General features: G+C 42.6%; 1 protein-coding gene and 1 pseudogene across 3 annotated transcripts in view; one reads left to right on the top strand and one right to left on the bottom strand.

Moving 5' to 3' along the window:
* Positions 1 to 4951: 4951 nt before the first annotated feature.
* LOC309369317 (gap junction beta-2 protein pseudogene) lies at positions 4952 to 12117 on the bottom strand (annotated as a pseudogene). 2 transcript variants are annotated; one of them, XR_014173473.1, is made up of 3 exons: positions 11991 to 12117; positions 5935 to 7213; positions 4952 to 5878 (listed from the first exon to the last, which is right to left on the bottom strand). The product of XR_014173473.1 is annotated as a gap junction beta-2 protein pseudogene (transcript). The 2 variants fall into 2 exon arrangements; XR_014173472.1 differs by having other exon boundaries at positions 4952 to 7213.
* Positions 12118 to 12145: 28 nt separating this feature from the next.
* Positions 12146 to 18574, top strand: part of LOC309369342 (uncharacterized protein) — a gene marked incomplete at its 5' end in the record, with an annotated part of 97072 nt that continues 90643 nt past the window's right edge. Inside the window, one exon of the mRNA XM_081910205.1 lies at positions 12146 to 12353. Coding sequence (XP_081766331.1) covers positions 12146 to 12353 — 208 coding nt within the window. The remainder of the gene's footprint in view (positions 12354 to 18574) is intronic.

The raw sequence follows: 18574 nt of genomic DNA, 5'->3' as shown, positions 1-18574 counted from the left end.
CTTCCCCTGCGAGTGGCTCTGGTGGACTGAGCGGATGAGACCAATGGCGGGTCTCATGGTCAAGAAGGTGGTTTCTGCACATGCTGTAGAGCGAAGTGAGGGGGAGATCCAAGGAGAAGGAAAGCTCTGACCCTAAACCTCCGCTGCTTCTTTGGGAGAAGAAAAATCTAAGCAGCAAACCCTACGCAAATCCAGAGTGGAGTCCCTAAGGCGGTTGGATGGCACCTTGTACGCCTCCTTTTGGCAATTCCAGCAGCCAAGCTGGTGCCAAGCCTATTGTTCCGCTTTCCTTCGGACCACATCGGTGAGAATGAGACTTCACCCTCGGAGGCACACTCCACTGTCTCTTGAGACAGATGGATGTCGACAATACATTTCTGTACCGCCCAATATCCAAGGATCACAGGGCGGTTTATGATCTAAAAGCACAAAAATATATAACATAGTAACAAGCAATAATAATACTAACCCCCCCCCCCCAGTTTAAAAGGCCATAGACCAGGCACCCCCAAACTCAGTCCTCTAGATGTTTTGGGACTACAACTTCCACCATCCCTAGCTAACAGGACCAGTGGTCAGAGATGATGGGAATTGTAGTCCCAAAACATCTGGAGAGCTGAGTTTGGGGATGCCTGCCATAGACTGTTTAGTTAGCCAGAGGCCTGGGAGAAGAGGGATGTTTTTCACCGGCACTTAAAGATATGCAGCAAAGGCGCCAAGCAAGCATCCCTGGGGAGAGCATGCTGCAAGCAGGGCGCCACCACAGAAAAGACCTGGTAATGGGAGTCCACCCTAAGCAGTTCATTCCCAGGTGGGGATTAAATAACAAGTGAGGCCAATGATACGAGAATCAAGGCACCGCTTTATTTCCCTGTGGGCACTTCAGGAACTGGAGATCTCCCTGCCCCCAACACAGCATAAAGTTTTTATATATGTTTCGAACAAAGAGCTTTAAGCTAAGCTAACTTATTACAATATGCTGCAACATGAGTCTGCATATTATACCCATATCTAATTATAAACACTACACACTTGTCTAGTTTAGTTATCTGGCTTTTTTACTACTTTTCCTTTCATTACACTTTGCTTCTTGCTATATCTCTTAGCGACCCCTTGCTTTTATGCAACCTCTCCCATTCATCTTGTGAATGTCAAGTCATATAAACAGTGGCAGGCATTCTACACGCCCTGACTTCTTTTGCTTCCATAGAATTGTTAGTTGTATGGGACCCCGAGGGCCATCTAGTCCAACCCCCTGCAATGCTATGTTTAAATTTAGAGCACAGTTTCAAAACTATTCCTCCACAGCCCCATTCCCATGTTGCTACCCTCCGGACCTCTTGTGGAAGATGCACACCACACAAAGAAGGACCTCACTGGATGATCTCATGGTCCAGGTAGCTTCATATGGGGAGAGGCAGTCTTTGAGGTATTGTGACGCTGAGCCATTTGGCATTATAGGTCAAAAACAGCACTTTGAATTGGGCCCAGAAACTAATATTCATCCAGTGCAGCAGTGGGATTGAGAAAGCTAGAAGGGAAGTGTCTTAATCACTTATCTGAGTGCTCATTTGGTTTGGCCAGCCTTATCCAGAGTTCAATGTACAGTGGTACCTCTGGTTGCGAACGGGATATGTTCTGGAGGCCCATGCAGATTGTGATTCGCCGCTTCTGCGCATGCTTGTGACATCATTTTGTGCGTCTGTGCATGTGCAAGCAGCGAAACCCGGAGGTAACCCTTTCCGGTACTTCGGGTCACCACGGGACGTAACCTGAAAAAACGTAACATGAAGCAAACATAACATGAGGTATGACTGTAGTAGCAACAGCTTTGCTGTGACCCACCTGTGGGTCCTGACACACTGCTTGAAGACCTATGACCTAGATGCTGCTAGATTGGGAGGCGCAAATGACCCTGGATACATTCTACAGAGACATGTGCTCCCCTGTCTGCTCCTGCTTCTGGGGAGTGTCCCTCAAGATAAGGTAATAAGGCAGGAGCCAGATTCTCAAACCCTGCCTTGTATCTGGTGGGGCTTCTTTGGTCACAAGGGCCTTTTGTATGTTGCTGACCGTCCTCAACACATCACCTTCCACAGCATGCACTTTGATGAAGTATCTCACTTCCGTCTTGTGGAATGAAGACCCAAAGAAGGGTTTAACTACAGTGGTGGTTTCTTTATGTAGGTGGGGAAAACCGTTAGTCAACATGAGGGTGTCTGGACGGGGTTGGGAAGGTGAGGAGAAGTCAATCAGAACCTTCAGTAGTACTGAAGAGGGGAGTACGAGTCCCACCTCAATCCCAACTTTTTCCAGAGTGTATTGGGAACCTAGCCATGGATGGCATCTGATGTCCTGCCTTGGGTGTGTTCTAGTGAGCCCCCTCTGTTCAGTGAGTCTTCATCCCTAGTGTGCTTGACACTGAAGCCTATGGCTTTTGGAATTAATATAGATTGCGAATTGTCCTCATAAACAGCAGGTGGCAGTATGACAATTCAAAACACTTAGGCCGTGTTTTAAAAGTTACTGTAGGAATCAGAAGTGAATAGCTGGAAGAGAAACATAGCCAGATGTTTAAAGAAGTGTGATGTTATAATTTTGAAGTGGGAAAAGACTTGGTAAAACTACATGTGTTAATCTGTGGCCAAATACATAAGTGAATAAGTAAGTTGTGGTTATGATTGATTTGGGTTGTCAGACTACCCCACCTACAAATTGCAAACAATTTCTTTTACAAATGCAGACAAAGTTCAACTGTTGAGAAAGACATAGAGAAGAAGAAGAATAGCTTTTCCATATTATTAATTTTAGTGCAATAATTGTTCAGTTTTAACTCAATTGATTCTCCCCTTTTTTAAAATAATAGGATTGAGGGAGGGATATGACATTACCCATGCCTCACATAGTTTGGGGTGATACTTCATCAGTTTCACCCTAACATGGACAGCTATTACAATTGTCAATACTGTCTTTTGGCTAGAAATAGTTAATAATGGTGCTAATTGATATTGGTGTAGCATGTTGAAGGCATTTCACATGCATGAAGACCATGCGAAAGGATCATTTAAAAAAATAATTGTTCAAGGCACACTATGTAGTCTTTGTGGATAAGTAAGCAGAGCATAGGCATAGCAAGTTTGGGTGGTTTCTGCAAGTTTACATAAGATGTTTGTACAGAATGAAATCTGATATTTGAAACGAGGGGGCAAGTCAGTTCAGTGCAACTCACTAAGGGCTGTGAGAATCTTGAGATTCAGTTTCATTTTTTTTTTAAAGCAACTTTCTTTTCCTTGTGATTGTGGCAGCAAAGTGTAATGATTGCATGTTTGAAAGGTTCAAACAAAAAGTCCTGTTTCAAATGTCGCAGATACTAAGTCTCAGTATATTATTATCATGAATAAATGTTGTAGCTGTTGTTGCACGCCACCCCAGTGGTGCGAGATTCCAGGGGTTCCAGGCGTTCACCCAGGGAATGTGTTTCCTTTAGGAAATGAAACAATGGAGACTGTGGTGTCTTTATGATATATGGTTTATTTGCACATATATACAACCTGACCCTATGATTGAGAGGTTCACAGCATCAGCACCCCAAAAGAGTATTGTTTCTCCTATAGCCACAGCCTTGGGTTAAAACAGAAATCAACCACCATACTTGGACCCTCTCTCTTTAGCAACCTGCAACCTTTTTTCCTATAGGTCACACCACAGCCAACCCTAAAGACTCTGCTTCAAACTCTCACGTTGCCTCCTAACTCATAGCTGGCCCCCACCCCTTTTTCTTAATGGCCCATCATCTTTCCCTTTGTTCTTTCTTAATGGCTCATCTCCCAGGCAATTACTTCAAGAGGAAGCCAGCCTCGATCCAGGGGTTCAGGAGGCTTGATTAATTTCTAAAACTTACTAGGTCCAGGACTTTATGGGAGTCTTGCGCTTAGTTCTTGGCATCTCCAGTTTAAAATTACTTAGGGGGCAGGGAAGAGAAAGCCTAAGCACCTGGAGAACTTCTCCCCGACAGAGTAGGTGATACAAGACTAAATGGAGCACTGGTCTGACTCTGTATAAAGGTCACAAGCCAAGTTCCAAGGTGTGTTCTGGTCAGTGGCGTAGCGTGGGGGGTGCAGGGGGGGCCGGCCACACCGGGCACAACATCTGGGGGTTAGGGGTGCAAATCCACGGGTTAGGGGGCGCAAATCCACAGGCTAGGGGGTGCAAATTACTTGCCTTGCCCCGGGTGCTGACAACCCACGCTATGCCACTGGTTCTGGTCACTCCTCTGATTGTAGGTCAGATTATGTGGGTGTTTTTGAGGGTATTGTTTAAGGCGGCATTTCAGCAAAATTTAGCTTACAGCAACTGGGGCAGCTCAAATATTTGGTTGCATGCCCTTGCCAGTTCCATTGATCCATATTTCCCCAGTACTTAACACCTGGCATGCTATACATGCTGATCAATAAAGTCCCTGGGAAGGTCACATAACTTAACAGTTTATGTGATACTGAGGCACAGTGAGGCATGCCCTATGATACCTTTTCTGTGCTTTAAATACTTAAAAAATGAAGGCAACACCCACCCCAGCAATTTTTTCCAGCTCCTCAAGACCCTGCTGGGGTGTACAAAGCCCAAAACCGTGAAGGGAATGTCAACTGCCTACTTCTCAGTCATTATTTGATGAGCAAAAGGCAGCACTAACCATGCACCAGCTGAGCAGAGAGCCTGTGTGTGTGCATGTGAGAATATGCATGAGAGAGTATGGGGTGACCACATTTGTCTCTTGTAATAATGAGAGTGTTTAAGCAATTCGTTTGAACTATTTACAAAACTAGTGACCTATTTATAAATTTGAAATGTCCATATTTGCAGGCGTTTTGCACTGTTACAAGTGGCACTATATTTTCCACTCACTTTTGGTATAAACATAGCATACCCACAAACCCTTCAAGTAACAAAACTGAAGGCATGACAAATGTGATTTATTTATGAGTACAGGGTAATTAGGAAAAAAGTGTCACTCATACAAATAATATATTTTGTAATACTGACCATTGAGTAGCAGAATGTTCTTTTGGCAGTCATTCATTCAATTACGCATTCAACAAGCAGAAGCATGAAACAAACCAAAGTTCCTGTTTGTCATAGTTGGATTAAGGATGTTCTCAGGGAGACAGAATTACTTGTTCTAGCTAATCCTGATATATCTTTGTGCTTTTCTGAAACTGCTCATAATAGCAGTACAATAATTTCTTCCAAAAAGGTGTCACTATATATATATATATATATATATATATATATATATATATATATTCAGAACTTTTTAAAGGACAGAATTGGCTTTCTTCCTACATCAAGTGAAAGGCACATTTTAAATAGTAACAAAGTAGTGGCAGAACTCAGCTATAGTTTCTCCACAATTTATTCACATAGGCAGCTCTTATGTAGTATGCCCAGTTCTGTTGCCACCAGATTAATAAAAACCAAGAATATTATAGCACATTAAAGACTAACAGACTTTATCATACCACAGGTTTTCACAGACTGGAGTCCATTTCATCAGAGGCATGGAACTGTGTGCATCTGAAGCACACTCTAGTCCACCAAAACGTACGCTGAGTGTGGTGATCAAAACTGTTACAGAGCAATTTGATGGCATTTACATCTCAACAAAGGGAAATGCATATTAAATATATGATTTTTAGAGCTTCAAGTCCCATTAAACCCTGGTAAGGATTATATAAGGCAGTCAGGGTTTGCACAGCATGTTCAAGAGTGGCTGTTTGCACATGTAACATGGCTAAACTGTGGTTTAGTGTGCTGTGTAAGAGCAAATGAGAAAAACCCTCCTGTATCAGACTAAAGGCTTATGTAGCCCTACATCCTATTTCTAGACACCTATGTGAAGCACATAGGTTGGGCATGAGCATCATAGCCCTGTCCCACTGTTCCCCCACAAAGGATATTCAGAGGAGGCAGGCAGCCTCTGATTGTGGAAGTGAGTGAGCCCTGAGTTTCCTTCCTCTGGAAGGAAATTGGAAGCATTCAGTATTGTTTTCAACTAACCATGGTCAGTTGTTAAATTTAGACTGGGACAAACTGTGGTTGGTTTTAACTATGGTTTGTATAAACATGCCAACTTCAAACCATGATTTATCTGAATAAACCAGGTTTGTAAATCATATAAACAGTAAGTCGAGGGGGTAAAGTAATTAGGGAAATAACTGTTACTTATCCTGAGTCCTGAGAATAAAACACCTGATAAAGAATCATGATGTTTGAGGCTGTGCGCGCTTCTCGCCCAAAGGAGCAAAAAAAAAAAGAGCTGTTTAATAATCAAAATACTAGCTTTGTAATTAGATGTATTTGGGTATTATCAGCCTGTACTGATAAAAGAATTCCTGCACTGTGGGTTAAATAAGATGGACTCCCACTATTTAGAAGGTGTGTAATTTACTATAGTTTAATTAAAAACAGATGAGCTTTTAAGCAATGCAAAATAGATACATGACATACAGACGTCTAATGATTGGGCAGTGGCTTCTTGGGCTGAGACTTCTTCATGCAAGACTTTAGTATCAAATAAGACAACTCAAGTACATTTAGGAGCATGCAAATGCCTGACACAGCCAGCATGAAAATAGTAAATACAGTTTTCTCAGTGGGACGAGAAATAAAGCAATCTACTGTATTTGGGCAAGGAAAATCAGTGCATTTCACTACACGAGGCATACGGTACCCATCGTACATGTGATAAAATATGTACATGAATGTCGCTTCGAAGATAATTCGGAAGAAGAGGCTGCTGGTGTATGTCCACCATAAGGGTCCTTCGATGTGGAATCTCTGGGTTTTCAGACTTTCAAGGTCAATTTTCTCCCCATGTCGGTATTTCCGTTTCTTCTCGTGCCTTCTGTAGGCAACATGCATTGCCACCAGAAGGGCAGGGGTAGACACAAAGATAAGCTGGAGAGCCCAAAGTCTAATATGAGAAACTGGGAAATAATCATCATAGCAGGTATTTTTGCACCCAGGTTGTAGAGTGTTACAAGTGAAATCTGACTGTTCGTCTCCCCAGACATTTTCTGCAGCCACCACAAGGATCATGACACGGAAAATGAAGAGGACAGTGAGCCATATCTTCCCAATGCTGGTTGAGTGTTTGTTTACACCTCCTAAAATGGATTGGAGGGTTCCCCACATGGTGGCTTGTGCGTTCTTTAGCCTATTAAGACAAAGGAAAAGAAAAAAGAAAAAGCCAAATGATTAATTATTCTATTCCTTCACAAATGAGGAGGTCCTCTGCTGCTAGTACAGACAAGTTGTAAGCAGACGGGCAGAACAATTCTGAGATGTTTTGGCTTCATTCTCTCCCACCCATTCTGGAAAATGAATGTTCAAACTTGATATACATCTATCCATTCAAAGGAGGACAGTGACATTAAAACGCTGACATAATTAAAGGGGTGGTTAAACCAGAGTTCCTTATGCAGAGACTTCTTTTGGCATGGGAGTATGTTGATGGTATGCAGTGAATTTATACAACTAGGATTCACGTATAAATGAAGCCCGTATCTTAGCTCCAGCATATTCTTCTCTTCTGCCCTTATAGAAATAGCCTTTAAAGGAGGTGCTGTTAAAGGCTGGTTAGGTTATAATTAAACTAAAATTTGCCATCCTATGGCAACTTTAGTTTACAAGATGACTTAAGATGTATGTATAGGAAGCCTGCTACTTGTGTCCATTTAACTAGTGTGCATTCAGGGGAAGAGAGGGGAAGGGAGTGGGAACACCTGTGGTCACTGCAAATCATTAACCTAAACTATGGTTTGACATTACAGTGGTACCTTGGGTTACATATGCTTCAGGTTACAGACACTTCAGGTTACAGACTCCGCTAACCCAGAAATAGTACCTCGGGTTGAGAACTTTGCTTCAGGGTGAGAACAGAAATTGCACAGCGGCAGCGGGAGGCCCCATTAGCTAAAGTGGTGCTTCAGGTACCCGAGGTACTACTGTATATCTTAACTGGGTCAGAGGGAGAGGTGCAGCTATTCAGCAATGGAAGTTATTGTTATCATTAAAAAAACAAGATACTACATTTTAATGGCATGAAAGAATCTTGCTGTAACTGCAATCGCTGTATCATCACTTATCAACGAGGACCATTCTCTGCTATTAGCGCAGATCTACGCCACAGATGTAAAGAGATTTAGTAATCATCCTCTGTCCTCAGAAAACCCAAGAAACTTAAGGTGTGATGGGGAGTAGGGGATGTCAAGATATCTAACAGTACCGTCAACAAACCTTGATTGCCAAGATTCCTTGACGGAAGAACCCCAAGCAACAGCAGGAGAGGAGTAGCCAGAACAACAGCAAAACAGGTAAAACTTCTGCCACCAGCTCCCTGCTTTGCTTGGCTTCCCCCTGAAGGAAGGTGAGAGGTGCCAGACCATCCCGGAAGACCCTGGACCCACTCACCATTGATTTGCAGGAAGCGACCTGCCTTCTGGGTGGGGTGAGCACCTTGAATTGGGCCCAGAAATGAACTGGTAACCAGTGGGGGAGTTGTTGACTCCATGTGAATTGTCATCTGGGCTAGGGAAGAGGGTTGAGGTTTTGTCTTATCTGCTGGTTAGTGGATGGGAGTATTGCCTTGTGTTTTGTTTGAGAATTGCAAATGGTTTTTTATTACTATGTAGGGGGCTGGTTTGTGGTTTTTGTTTTCCCATATGTTGAATGAAATATTAGCATATATGATTTCCCTTTTTTATCGTATGATGTATTTGCACATCTTTTTCTTTAATATTAGTTGCTTGGAGACCTTTGGGTGACAGGCAACTAATCAGCTAAAATATTTATTAATCTGGCTTTTTATATTAAAAAAACACAACCTGATATAATTTTATAGTTAGGTATGCCTATCAAACAACACCTTTGGGTTCATTTCTGGTGACCCTCAATTCAAATTTTTGTTGATATTGCTAATTAAGGTCAAACTCATTTTTAAGCTTCATTTTCATTGGAGATGCCTGCATGCTGGTTTTGGCGGTTCACAAATAGAAATAAATCCAAATGTGTGTGTCCAACTATGCAGCTTTCCTATTCTAAGAGTGTGTTGGCATAGTACTATACAAACAAATAATGTGGTTTAGTAAAGCCTTAACAAGCAAGGCCAAGCTGACTTACAAGAAGACAGAACTCCAACATGTTATAACATAACCCTTGACATGGTAGCTTTCATTACACCCACTAACCCTAAGAAAAAAGTCGATAGATTTTGCTGATGTAATGAGGAGTTGCAGAATCAAGATGAAAAGATGGATAAAATTACCGGTATTTCTTTTCCTACTAATCACCCTCCTCCCTGTAGGATTTGATTTGAAAGCTGCATGGATTTATTTCTTTAAAATAAATCATTTATATGTTTTCCAATAACCAAGGGCTCGGGTTTTCCTATAACCAAGTTCAATAAGAAACCACACCAAACTCTGTGACCACAAATCAAATACACTTCTGCTAACCATTAAACAAGATGAAGACTTTCACCCCTATTACCGGTAATTCAATTCAAACAAAGCATTCAACCAAAAGAAAAAAGGATAAATATCAAGTGTTTTGCTCTTCTATTATATAGATCAGTGGTTCCTAATTGGTGGTTTGTGGACCTGAGGGAATCTGCACCCCATTCACATAGCAAAAACTACCATAGAGGTATCAACATTTTCAAAGGAAGGGGGTCCATGTCTTGCCTTTGGAAAAACAGGGAGTCCACAGGACTTAGCTAACTGGAAACCACTGATATTTTTTGCCAGTATTGCAAAATGTGAACTGACACAACAAATTCCATCTATCGTGTAAGCCTAATGTGTAACTGATGTAGACTCTTAAGGTTGCATTCAACTAAGACAAGACTAAGTAGGGTAGACCCATTGAAAATAATGAACCTATGTTAATCATGCCCATTAATTTGAATGGCTCTGCTTTGAGTAGGGCTAACATTGGATAGAACTCTTACCTATGAAGATTTTCTCTTACCTATGAAGGTTGCAATCCTGTATAAATTCACATGAGATTAAACATCATTGAGCTCGATTGATTTTTAGTGAAATGTATAGGATTGCATTGTAAAACAGCAGTCCTGCACATACTGTACTGGAAAATACTCATTTGACAGACACGGTCCTATGTATGTCTGCTCAGAAGATACCTTTGAGTAAATCATTTTCTCAATTCATCTACTATTCTAGAAACCTTAAGGTGAAAGGTTGGGTATATTAATATTAATACTACTAATGAATATTGCATCTTAAAGGTGAAAAATTAATTGGGCAACTGCAGCATCCCTCATGCAGAATTCTGCATCTACATGGATCACTGTGAGTGAAGGGGCAAATGGTTATCCAGGACTCCACATCAAATCCATTTCTTCCTCCACTGTATGGAGAGGTCATATTGCGGATATTAAATATGTCATTCTTTCTGCATAAACTGTTAGATATCATTTTGAAATTACATCCCTGTATAAAATACAAATGGTTAGCATATGGAAATCACGGAATGTTTCTCCGTCTGCGTCTCTCACCCTTTCTGTCTTCAGCGGTATTATTTCCACTGGAATAATATGGCCGGGGAAGATAATAGAAGAAAAACACATGTAAACATGAGGATAGAATGGCATATGAAATATTAATTAAAATTTCAGCTATGAGGCTTTTTTAAACTGGAGAGATGTTTTATGTGTTTTGATTTCAGGGATCACTTTCTTGCCCCAGGAGGAAGAAAAAATGGGCGTTCCTAGTTCCATGAGAATTTTACAGGCATTTTCATGACTTAATATTAAGGGAAGTTGTTGAAGCATGTTAACGCTTTAGTCACCCAAGAAAGAAATCACAGATTGTATTGAAGAGAGCTATTGAGAAGTAATATATCCCAAACATTCATTGAATAGTGAATGAAAGCAGTTCTTAGTTACTTCAATGTGAAATGATTTCAGTAGGCCACCTCTGAATATGACAAACGTTTGGTTATCACACTTCATATTTAAGGTGCCACAGGATGTCTTGAAAAACTAGTCCTCCTTCTTTTTTGTACTAAGGTCTCTTAGAAGATGAAAATAAGCATCTTACAGGACAAAAAAAATCCTACCCTTTCCTCACATGTTACGATTGTACCAGAAGACCAAAACTAATATTTTAAAATCAACATTACAAAAATCCTTGAGTTACATGGCACGACCATGTTGCTAACTTTGTATGATAATGTTTCACCATAATGGTGGGGCTGGACTTCACAGCTGGTTAGTAAAAGACAGCATGTGGCTATTAACTCCCAGCTGTAAGTTGTAGACTTTGGCCTTAACATGATGATGGGTCTTTCAAGAGAAAGACCTCTTTTTCCTGGCAGAACCTAAGCACTGGGAACCCAGCGGAGAGTCTGGACTACAGCCAACATCCTGGCAAAAGAAAGATCGTAACATCTTGTGCATCTCACAAAACCGAATGGGGGGAAAAAACATGTGTGGAGGGACTTGTTCCCCCAATTTTGTCTGTATTTCTGCTTTATCTCTCACACACAAACAAACGCGCGGAGCGGTCAGACTCCGCATGGTATTCATTCAGCCGCTCCTTTCACTTGAACCCTCACAGAAATCCTGCAGAGCTGAAAAGGGACCTCCAGGGTCATCTAGTCCAACCCCCGCAATGCAGCAACCCTGCCCACAGCGAGACCGACCCCTTTCATACGCCCTATAAGCCTAGCAAGCCGGATACACCAAAGTCCGGACTCTGCTGCTCTGCGAAACGCAACCTTCTGATTCCTCTTGATCTTTTAAAACGCGCGCACAGCCTTTTAACCCCATTCCCTCTCCACCCCATGGAAGTGCCAGGCGCGGACATTTCCATTCACATCGGCTGGAGGCTTCATCTCAACCTAAATCTTCCCTTCCCGCAAGGGGGGGGGGGGAGAAAGCATCGCCCCGGCAACAACAGCAGCCCCATCACCTCGCTCAGCTCCGCGCGCGGGAGAAGAAACCGGTCCAGCTGCGTCCCCCCGCTTCCCGGCGAGGTCCAGAGAGCGCCGCTTGCTCGTAGGCTGTCTAGTTTCGTCGCCGCCGCCTCGGCAGCTTTGAGGGAGGCTCCTTCCTGTTCCCGGGCAGATGTTCTTTAGCGACGCCTTCGGCAGGCGCGGCTGCAAGGAACGAGGCGGGAAGAGCCCGTGTGGACAAGGCGGGAGGAGGCGCCACCGTCGAAGAAATGGTTGCGACGCGGCCCCTTCCCGCCCTCCGACGACGCCTCCGCAGCGCTTTCACTTCTTCCCCTTCGCTTCTTGCCAGGGCTCCTGCGATGGCAACAGCACCACGGAAGGTAGAAATTTAACATGTGGTGGGCACTGCCATTCAAATAGTGTTTGTGCGCACCGTGTCATGTGATTGATAATAATAATAATAATAATAATAATAATAATAATAATAATAATAATTTTTATCCCGCCCTCCCCAGCTTCCTCAGGGAGGGAATCAAATTGGCTCCATGCCAAAGGCCATGTGGAACAACTGTCTTACAGGCCCTGCGGAAAGAAATCAGATCCCGCAGGGCCCTGGTCTCATGAGGCAGAGCGTTCCACCAGTGTTGAAAAGGCCCTGGCTCTGGTTGAAGCTAATCTAACTTCCTTAGGGCCCGGGACCACTAGGGTGTTGCTATTTATGGACATTAAGGTCCTCCTTGGGGCATACCAGGAGATATGTGGGGCGGGGCTTACCTGACACCCCCCCCTCAATATTTTTATTCACCCTGTGGGGTGTAATAATGGGGAAAGCATCTACTGATGAATTTCCACTGCCTGCCTGTCACAGGGCTATTATAACCACGGTGGTAAGAGGCGGATTTAGGGGAGCACAACCAGTTTGGGTTCCAACCTGAATAAAATATGGGGGGCAGGTAAGCCCTGCCACACACAATTGATCACATGATGCAGTGCGCACACATCATTAGAATGGCAATGTGCATCAACTGGCCTTAAATATTTTATTGGGGGGGGAGAGAGAAGGGACCTCAGCTCCTAGGAGTCGGGCTAGCCGCTGAGCCTTGGTGGGTGCTGACAGGGTGAGGATGCCACAGCTATGCTTTAGAATGGAGCATGAGAAGTAGGGGTGCTGAATCTTGCTGTTGCACAAGGTGCTGCTGAATTTTGAGACCTCAAGATCCGCCGTTGTTGGGGTGGATCAGGAGTGGGAGACTTTTGGCCCTGAAGATGTTGCTGAACTACAGCTGCCATTAGCTGGTTACAGGGGAAACATCAGAAAAGGTACAGAATAAATGCTGCTGTTGTTGTTGTTGGCATAGGTGCCACTTTCCAAAACGGCAATGAGAGTGCACTGGACGCAAAGCAAACTGGAGTGTGTACACACCCTCAGACGTTGGGAGGAATTTAATCAAGGACAGGGTGGTGGTTCATGAGTCAAGATGGCTGCCGTCTGCTGTGCATACATTTAGGGAAATGCTAGCCCGTGGAAAGAGACCTGAATGGCTAGCCAATGAGACAATAAGGATGTTCAACTTTTCATAGGCAAGTATTGGCTTCAATTGGTGTGCAACCTGAAGGAAAGCCTTCCATTGGCTGTCATATACAATCGATTTTTCTAGTCACATATGGGCACATACATTGTCTGTGTGACTCCAAGGCACATTTAAACCTAGCATGAGAAAATACCCAAACTCAGGTTTAGACAGATTTTAGGCTTTCAGGTTCTATTTTGTTTTGTTTTTTTTCCTAGGATCTTAAGGCCCACTAACCAGAGCCACATGCCAGATAGGGGCTGGTGGAGCAGAACCAGGTGTTAAATAGTGATTCAGGGGAGTCAGGAACCTTTGCTATTAACTACTGCAAAATATCCAGCAATTTACCAATAAAACTCAGTCCACCTTCTGTCCAGCCCTCTCCTAAGTTGTTAGTCCTTGTGATACATGTTGCACATGGATGATGCCACCTAAATGCAACACACACACAATTAGATACAAGTTGATCACATCAATATTAAAGGGTTTTCTTGTCAATACACTAAAAAACAGTGTCGTTGAATGTGTGTGTTCACCAGTTTTGAAGCCATATTCAGCTACAAGTCTGGTTAGCTTTTCCACATGGAATGTGGGCACTGAGGCAAAGTACTCATTAGTGGACTAAAACAGGTCTTCCCCCCGCCCAATGTGTTTCAAGTCACATTTGCATATTGCTGTACACAACAGAGAAGGGGTAGATATATTTTCTATCAATGTGTGTTACCTGTTTGGTTTCCGCTTGCCTGCTGCAGCCACCCCACCAACTCCTATTTATGAAATTGTCATTTGTGCATGCTCTGCAATCTGCACATGTACAACAGCTGTTTCAAATGTGCACGTCTCATCTTAGCTGCATTGCAATGTGAAATGCAGCTTATGGGATTTTTGCCAAGTTGAACAGAAACTGAGAGAATAATAGAGAGCTTCAAACGAAAGAGGCTGAAGCTGTGTTTTCATTTCTGGATTCCTTAAGCCCCTCAATTGCACAAAATCGGGGGCTTTTGTGTCTCCTTGGTACCCTGGCTGAAGCATGGGGGAAAAGTTCCTGGGTAAGTAATGGTGAGTCCTGACACACATTACACCTCTGAAGCGCCAGCCTCTCTTTCAATGTTAAATGAAGCTTTCTGGTTAAAAGGCTATAGTTGTCTCTATACTTAAAGTGTCGTTCCTCACATGGTGTTCTGTTCAATATTATTCTGTGCCAAGCAATGAGGCACTCTACTGACACTGTCCTGATATTCTGCAGGAAATAAGTGAACAAAAAACCTCCAGCTAATAGGCAAAAACAAACAATGCTCATTTGTATCCTCCCTGCTACTGTCTCTTTCCAAAACAATAAGGATGCTACACCATCACCAGTCTCGCTTGCCTGAAGTGAGACCTCCAATCTTATCTCAAAAATGAAAGATTCCTAGCAAGTCCTGTGGAAGAAGAGGCTCCTGTCTGAGAAGAAATTGCCTTAAGGATGCTTTCTGTTATTATTCACTGGCAAAGAAGCCCTCTAGCATGTGCCCTTGTCAGGAAAAAATGAACATTACCACCACCACTATGGCCCATTGATGTGCTTTAGCACGATAAATTACACTGTTTGGTAAGACTCGAGTTCATTCCCCATCTACCACCAGTGTTTACAGCAAGAACACTGCAACTTAATTTTAAAATAGTAAAAGTAAATACAGTATGCATTTCAGTGCTATGCAGCTTTAGAGCAAGTGGATAAAAAAAATGGAATTTCATTATTTATTGGTGTATAAAAGGGTCAAAGTGCCTTTGTAAGAATTACTCAACTTTTCTGGCTCATTTGCTCCTAGTGTAGGGTATAGTTAGATTAAATCCAATTTTGTGCCTTTTCATTCTACTAATTTTTGATCCCCCATTGACTGGCTGCCACCTTCCTGTTGTGGTGTGTTTTCAGAGTAAACAAACAAAGGCAACTAATGCAAACATGACAATGAGGCTTAACTATTGGGCATTTGCATTTTTAAATGCATCCCCTCTGAGCACTGCTTCCCAAGTTACCAAATCCATAAATGGAAGTCATATTCATGTATGAAACTATAAAATTCATGGGCATGGGTGTGCACAGCACATTTCATTAAGGTGTGCACCCATAGATGATGATAATGATAATGATTTATTTCAGTGAAGGAAGGCGGGGGAATGATGAGACAAACAAATAAGGACAAGGAAGAAGTAAAGGGGCAGAAAGCTAACAAAACAACCACAACAAGAGGGTAAAGAAGCCAAAATGAAATATTTTTCCTGCAGAGCTGACCTGAGGCATGAAAGACCCAGAGGGCCAAGGGTGGGGTAGCTCCTTCTGTTCCTTGCTTGAGCAACAGCAAAAACAGGTCCTCACTTTTATTGAAACCATTTTTTATTAATAATGGGCATGCATGTTTTTAAGTCTCACAATAAAACCCCACTAGTAACCAAAGGGTGCAGTGAGACTTGCAAGTTGCGCTTTGTGCCTGCCATGTAGGCAACCTTTTGAGGGGTAAGTAATCGAGCAATGCATGCCAGCAGGAAGAGACTGCAGATTCTGAATATTGACATTATGAATCCAAAAAGGGTCTTCAGGGCAATTCCCATAACTTAGTTTTTCCAACTATTTATTCATCATATTTGCCTGCAGATATGAGCAGCAGTTGGGACCCGGGTGGCGCTGTGGGTTAAACCACAGAGCCTAGGACTTGCCAATCAGAAGGTCAGTGGTTCGAATCCCTGTGACGCTCCCGTTGCTTAGTCCCTGTTCCTGCCAACCTAGCAGTTTGAAAGTACATCAAAGTGCAAGTAGATAAATAGGTACCGCTCTGGCAGGAAGGTAAACAGCGTTTCCGTGTGCTGCTCTGGTTCTCCAGAAGCGGCTTAGTCATGCTGGCCACAAGACCCAGAAGCTGTACACTGGTTCCCTTGGCCAATAAAGCGAGATGAGCACCGCAACCCCAGAATCGGTCACAACTGGACCTAACGGTCAGGGGTCCCTTTACCTTTTATGAGCAGCATTGTTTTTGCTTTTTAAATTATCGGGCAACAGAGAAATAGAATCTTGAAGTTCAATTTGTAAGTGTGCTTGTAATTCCACAAGTCCCATGTAGCTAACCTAAGGAGGGTCTGTCATGTGGCCTTCTTAAGTGATTAGCATAAAAATTGAGTAGTTGCAAATAAGATAATATAAAATTGATTTTGTAATTGTAAGGCTACTTATAATAATTGGGGAAAACAAGGTTTGAGGGAAAACATCTCCATTTTCAACTCAACAGAACATGAGACGAGCCTTTCTCTACTTAAAATGTTTTGTGATTAAGAAATTCTATTTGCAGTGCGTCAAGTTTTTCAGTAGTATACTTTACTTTCATTTACAAGTCATCATTCTTCCTTGTACCTGATGACATATTTTCTTCTCTTGCATAATTGTGGCATTATTGCGCATTCCTTCTATGGGATTGTGGTTCTGATTCATCAAGGCGCTTAAGTGCAGATGGATACATACTGTGATTTCCCTCAGATAATAATACGTGCGCTGACATGTTTTTGAAATGTGTCTGTGAGCCAATATTCTCTGCATTTAGCGCACCTACATTGCTATATTATGCAAATATACTGTCGAATAAAGCCAGTAATAGAATAGCTTTCCAGAGCTCAGTCAGTAGAGCAGGAGACTCTTAATCTAAGGTTCATGGGTTCAGGACGTACGTTGAGCAAAAAGATTCCTGCATTGCAGGGGGTTGGACCAGATGACCCCTGTGGTCCCTTCCAACTCTACAATTCTATGGTGTGGGAGCATACAGGGATACTGTTGAACTCCAAGTTGGGAAGCACTCGTGCAGAGGTCAAGTTGAATTAATTGGTTCTTCTGAATTGAACTGGTAGGGTTTTCTTGAACTGTTGTAATCACACAGATCACAGGTACTGTGTTTATGGGCTCCATGCAGAGGGACCAACTGGTTCAATAGCATCCCTGCATGCATCGGTCCTAGCTGAAAGCTCTATGATCATCTGGTGTAGCATGGGATTGAGGGGCCACTGGCTAGTGATGCCAAGAAATGTTCTTTATATAGTGGTGCCTCCTCGCTTTACAAACTTAATCCCTTGGGAAACTCCATTCTTAAACCAAAGTGTTCTTAAACCAAGGTGTGCTTTCCCATAGAAAGTAAAGGAAAATGGATTAATCCGTTCCAGACAATGACAAACAACCCCTAAAACAGCAATTTAACATGGATTTTATTATCTAACGAGACCATTGATCCATAAAATGAAGGCAATAATCAAACTACTGTACTATAAAATAAGTAAGACAGTATTGTAGATGATAAAAATTAAAATTAATTTTTTTCTCATGTGCACTGATGATAGTCATTGTTTGGATGGGGGGCTTTTATCTATTTCTGCAGTCACACAATCAACCAGGAGGTGAACTGAGTTCCACACAGTCACAAAAACAAGTCACAAGCCACATCACAAGTCATAGTCAAAAAAATGAAAAAGCCACACAAACAAAAACACAAAAAATAGCAAAAACAAAAACTCCAAATGCCACCTCTGTGTTGCATGGGTGCTTGGGACTCAACAGCCAACAGACTCAACAGGAAGCTTCTAATTGGCAGCTGAGGACTCAATTTACAAATGGAACACACTCAGCAGGAAGCGAAACTTGTCCTGCTTCCAAAGCAAAGTTCACAAACCAAAACACCTACTTCCAGGTTTGCAGCGTTCTTATTCCAAGTTTTTCATAAACTAAGCTGTTCTTAAATCAAGGTACCACTGTACTGAGAAAAGGGTCTTCAGGCTGATTATAAGGGGATCAATTGGTAAACCTGGGTTCATGTGGACTCTTCATGCCCCAAATGTTGTCCTTATCCAGTCGGACCAAGGTGTGGGAAAGACAGCTCCAAGTTGCTTTTCATTCTCTTTACTTTCCAGGATTGGCAGGCTTCCAGGAAAACATTACTTAGCAATGAAAGGTGGTAAGTGGAGCAATTATGTCCCCAACCTTCCTGGTACTCTGCTTCTCGCCTCCCCTCCAAACC

Source organism: Podarcis melisellensis (assembly GCF_964234715.1).
Source record: "Podarcis melisellensis genome assembly, chromosome: 4".
Taxonomy (NCBI): Eukaryota; Metazoa; Chordata; class Lepidosauria; order Squamata; family Lacertidae; genus Podarcis; species Podarcis melisellensis.
This window is presented reverse-complemented; position numbering and strand designations above follow the sequence as displayed.